This window comes from Mus pahari, chromosome 20 (assembly GCF_900095145.1).
Source record: "Mus pahari chromosome 20, PAHARI_EIJ_v1.1, whole genome shotgun sequence".
Taxonomy (NCBI): Eukaryota; Metazoa; Chordata; class Mammalia; order Rodentia; family Muridae; genus Mus; species Mus pahari.
The window spans coordinates 28314657-28320320 of record NC_034609.1 but is presented as its reverse complement, the minus strand read 5'-3'; the positions used below and the strand labels follow the sequence as shown (position 1 = coordinate 28320320).

General features: G+C 44.1%; 1 protein-coding gene across 2 annotated transcripts in view; it reads right to left on the bottom strand.

Annotated features, from left to right (window-relative positions):
- Window positions 1-212: 212 nt before the first annotated feature.
- The window catches only part of LOC110337265 (acylcarnitine hydrolase-like), a 23096-nt gene continuing 17644 nt past the window's right edge, over window positions 213-5664 (bottom strand). For both annotated transcript variants that reach the window (XM_029532391.1, XM_029532392.1), the window contains one exon: window positions 213-284. In XM_029532391.1, the coding sequence (XP_029388251.1) occupies window positions 213-284 (72 nt within the window). The remainder of the gene's footprint in view (window positions 285-5664) is intronic.

Here is a 5664-nt window from a genome sequence, read left to right as displayed (position 1 = left end):
AATATGATAAGGAATAACACTGACTGCTCTTCATACATGTCTGAAAGGGCAAATGCTGATATTAGAAAGGCTTACATAAATGATGGAACAAATAAAAATAAATAAATGAACTTTGTAGCCTTAAAATTACCCCATCTGCTTTCAACCTCACACACCATTCCTGACACAGGACGCTACAGCTCTGCATGCTTGTCCTGAGAACCCTTTAGCTCCTAGATCTTCTGGGGCAGAGTCTTGGTCCAGAACTGCAGCCTTCTGGCCTTCAGGGCTTGGCCCACAGCAGGCTGGGTGTTCAGCTGCAGACACTGCTCATCTTGGTCCATCACAGGCCAGGAGGGTAGACCCTCGCTATTGGGGTTCCAGCCAACAGGGAAGAGTGAAGGTCTCTCTGACCCAAAGCCTGATCCCCTTATTTGGTCAGGGCAGTGGATGAGCTGACCAAGGGCCTGAGGGAACAGATGACCTAGTGTACTGATATACATACAAGTGTCACCACCAGTGTCTACTCCATGTGAAGCAAGGGAAGCTGACTAGTTTTGTAACTCCCTCTCAGACACAAAATCTAAAGAGCAGTACCACAATAAAGTGACTCACTCACCCGGTTTCCGTGGGATGAACTGTAACTGAAGGCTAGACGGTATCTGCCGGAGTGTGCCCTGGGTGGAACACTATCATGTAATTAAGGACACATGCATACTAATGGAACACCCCAACATTGGAGCCCTAGATGGAAACTTGACCATAAAGAGGTTAAGGGAGGGACGTAATTTCACCCATGTCTTGCAAAGCTGGCCCAGTACTTCATCACGCATTTATTCAGCACCTCCTCCTTCTCAGTGAGATGAACTACAGATAGGAGGAGGACAAAGGTCTGATACCTAGCCACTTCATGCACGTTCCAACTCAGACCCTACTCTAGCACCTGTAGTCCAATGCTAAACCATAGACCTAGTTTATACCCTCTTCCCTCACCACTCAGAATCCAGGAAACATCCAAGTCTCTGCTTCAATCTAATGGGTTATCCCCTTCCCCAGGGAGCTAACATTCCTTGTAGAAAAAGATCTATGTAGTCCAGGTTGCATTGACATTCTGGTCTCCAGTGCTTGGAAGTAGCAGGGAGAAGAGCTACAGGGCTGCCCATGATCTGCTCAGTCCATTACCCAGCCCAGTCCCAGGCTCACCTGAAGAAGCCAAGGATCCCCACGCAATACTGGATGGCGACAATTACTACTGCCTCAGTGGCTGCCAGTGTGGATCCGTCATTCATGGAAGCCGATCCTAGATCCAGTCCACCACCGTGGATCCATACCATCACCTGGAGACAGCAACTCAGATGCCAGGAGGCCCACACACAGCCCAAGCTCATCTAGACTGCTCACTCAGTTATCAACTGCCTTGCTCTGTGCAGGTTGACCTACAAACAGATCTCCTCAGGATCTCAGGAAGTGAGCTGCAGATGGGGTGCTTTAGGCATGGGAGCATATTCCATTCCCACTTCTCCCAAAGGAAATCTCAGCATGGGTTAATGAGTCTAGATCTAAATTAAAGTCAGCATTACTCTCAGACCCCTCAAAGTAGGACAAAAAAAGAGAGTGTCTTCCTTCCTTCTGATTGCTAATCAGAATGGCCATCTCACTGGCAGAACAGATAACTTGCAGCTAGAAATGTGAGCGATGTCAATATTCAGCCCTCATGCACAATCCCAAGTGGGTCTGCCAAGTTGATAGAATTCTTGGTTTAATCAAAGATCTAGACCTTCTTACCTCTTAGATCACCAGGATTCTGAGTCACATGCACATGGGTTTAGTCAGCTCACCATTGAACCTTCTTGAACCTAAGAAGTTAAGACTGGTAATCAGGGCCTAAACTACAGTGGAGCTCAGAATTAGAGAAAGAAATAACCTCTTCCGAAAAGAAACCCATAGCCTAAGATTCAGACAAGTCCTGTCCTGAGAACTCTGTAGTTCCTGGATCTTCTCATGGGCATGATCTGGTGTGTAGATGTTGACATACAATCAGTTCCCAGACATAGGGATGGGAAACGTATTCTGTTTCATCTCCTTCTGCTACATGCCAGTAGTGACAAGCGCGACAGGCCCCCCAAAACCTGGGCACTGTCCCGAGGCAAAAAGTTCACGGAAACTTAGTCTCCTGGAATCGTGGCATCTTGTATAATGAATGCTCCAATGTTTTAGTTGGAAAACAGATCCATGTGCTTTCCCTTAATATTGCTTTATTATAAGTGCTCCTAAGGTTTGACTTTTTGACATATAGGTAAGTTATATTCTTCACCAGCCCTAGGCAGGCAGTCCTTGAGCTGACCCTGGGCATGGATAGCTCACTGCCCTGCACAGGAATTTACCATTATCTAGGAAGAAGGAAGTTTGTGATCTAAAGGGGAACCAGAGTAGATACTTAGAACTATAGATAGCTGAGTTATACCCATACACAAGTATTTACAATGACCTAGGGGGAAGGTGGACAATAGGAACTATGGCAAGGGCATGAAGCCCTTGCCCCTGGCTTCTAAGTTTAAGCTGACTTTAGGTGGAGCTGTTTTTGATCCCAGCTGTTAACATTGAATTTTATCCCAGTTGGTTCCTGCCAGACCTTCCGTGTTTGCATTCCTCTGTTTGGTGTAACTTCCCTATTTCTTCTGTATAAATAGTCTGATGCTTGATTTGACATTACATTGAGAAAGCACACTCCCTTGTGTCCGTATTTATTTGTCACCCTACATTTGCTGAATCCTCGCTCACCTGTATCTGAACCCGAGTTTTGCCCGTAGATCGGGGACCCAAGTGAGGTCCGTCTACAGCATCCTTCACACCCTCTAAATTCATTATAGAAGTCCGAGAGATGTGGGTGACAAACCTAAATCTTAGTCCGAGTTTCTCCTCACCACCTTCAGCTACTGCTTTCCACGATGGCCTGCTAACGTATGATTCTTCTCTCAAGTCCCTACCACAGAAAAGGGTGCCAGATCTGTGGAAATGGAAGTAGATCAAGACTTACAGGGAGGCCTCTGGTTGGAAAATAATATTCTGGGGGCTAGTATCTGGAAACTTCAGGTAGCCTTTATTAAACTGTTTGGCTTCCTGATCTAACATTCATCCCTTTTGTGTGTGCAATTTAAATTGTGGTGTGGCAGTTTGTTTGGGTTGTTGATTTGACACACTGTAAAACCACTAGGGAAAAGAGTCTTAATGAGGGATTGCCTAAACCCTGTTGGCCAGTTGACCTGCCAGTGACAAGTTATCCCATTTATGTTCATTGCAATAGGAATGCCTGCTCATTGTAGGAGGCATCATTCCCTAGGAAGCGGGCTTTTGAATTGTGTAAGAATGGAGAGAGTAAGTGAAGGTTAATAGGCATGCATGTGTCCTTTGAACTCTCTTCCTGATTATGGATGCGATGCAATCAGCTCTGTTAACTTCTGCCTCTGTGGTTTCCCACCAATGGTTGATTATAAGATGGAATCGTGACCAATAGTAAAATCTGTCTTCACTAGTTTGCTATCTAAGGATATGTTATCACAGCAACAAAAATAGAACAAAGATACTTGGGTATTGGGGTCCTGTGCCCACATAGCAACTATAGGAATGAATGGACAATACCACTCCATAGGGTAGTGAGACATTCTTCATTTCATTTCCAAGTACCAATAATGTACCTCCTTGTTCCACATAGTCTCCAGTTGAAGGCATGTGCACTTGTCCCTTAGTCAATGGCACAGGGACAGTGGGTGGTCACAGGGACTGTGAAGAATGGCCTCGGTCTCTGCTCCTTACTGCAGTTCCCACAACTAAGTCCCTGCAGGTGCCGAGCTCTGACCCAGCAGCCTGGCCCAGTTGTTCTTACTCTAATTCTTAGCACATTCATCAGGAACATACATGGGCAGCTATAGAAATGACAGAATAAAAGGGTAGATTGCTGATTCTACTTTTGGACTAAAAAACAACTATAAGTCTCAAATATTTTATATTGGTATGTGTATTTGTTTATTGATATAAATTTAAGGTTATTTTATTACAACATATATAGTATATATGTTTCAACTCTTCTTTAAGGTATTATACCCATGTGAAGTTCTAGTCCTTGAAAGCTACTATTACAAACTGTAGGATAACAAAGAAATGCAGGTTAGTAGTTAGTCACCTATTACAATCAAACTTGTAGTCTTTCTAGGTCCTAGTGTAGTTATTACAGAAATAAGTTTTATTTAGCTCCCGGGAGATGTTTTCTGAAGTGAAAACTTAAAGGATCTTTGGAAAGTCAGTTGTGTTGGATGTTGTTTTGCTGGAACTGACACAGGAAGGAACATTTTGCTGAGGGGGACACAGGTGTGAAAGGCTGTGGCAGAGTTGTGAAGGAATGTTTTACTGAAGCAGACCCAGGTGAAAGGATGCTCTGCTAAAGCAAGCACGTGAAAGGACACACAAGCATGTGGTGACCGAGCTTACATTGTGTAGTTAAGCCCCATTTGTCAGAACTCCATAGAGAGAAAACGCACTAAAAAACTGGTGGTGTGCTGTAGCTTCTTGCCACTTCCGAGTACTCGGGTCGATTAGCAGAGTGATGTTAGCTGAGACAGACACACATGCTGAGGCAAGACATATGATGAGGCAAGGCCTATGGAGGACACTCGATGTTTGGAGGGAGTATAAATAGAACCCAACAGACTGGGAGGGGTGTGAGGCTTGGCTGGGCTTGGTTGGTTTATGGGGCTAGCTGTACATTGCCTGTTGGTCTTGCATCTTGGCTGATTTTTGCTTGTTGAGAGAGATACAGCCTAGACCTGCTCGTGACGACACCCCTCCTGGTCCAAATCTCTCCGGCCTGGCTGTTCCTGCTAAGTTGTGCTATGTGCTGCAATCCTGACAGTACTGAGTTGGCCTGCTGATTGTGTGTGTGTGTGTGTGTGTGTGTGTGTGTGTGTGTGTGTGTGTGTGTGTATGAAGTGTCTGCAAGTGGATGGAGCTGCTGCTGCTGACCTGTGAACTGAACTGTTGATTTACTGACAATGCACATGTGATTTGCACCAAAGAACCATTTCTAAACAGGTCCACTTCTCCCATATCCTGTTTTTATCCACTACCTCTGGTGGGTGGTGGGCTAGAAGGGAGGTTAAAGCATTTAAGAACTATCATTAAAAGTCGGCTTTGAAAAAATTAAAGTTAGTTTTCAAAGCTAAGCAGAGAGTAAATAGCTAGAAACAAGCAACATTTGCCTATTCAGACATACTTTGGATAGAAGGTCTTCAAACACCGGGGATCTACATAATACGGCATTTAATATGTTGGTAGGGTTTTGTTTGTTTGTTTGTTTGTTGTTTTTGTTTTTGTTTTTACCATTTTCAGACTACTTTATTAATGAGCTGATGTTTCCCATTTGAGCATACTCTTGCAAACATTTTAGGAAATTTCTGCCTGACAATGTGAGAAGTTAATGGACTTCAAATTGCTATTCAGCTAGGTGTAAACATTTGCAAATCACCTGGTAGCCATAGCGATGACCTACATTATGTTTATAAAATTATATTTCTCATAAACAAAACATGTAAGAGTGTTAATAACATTACCTGTTCAGTGAGCCTAAGAATTGTGTCCCACCTAACCCCTCCACACGCCATTTTCATATTTTTCTCCTACGGAAGAGAACAC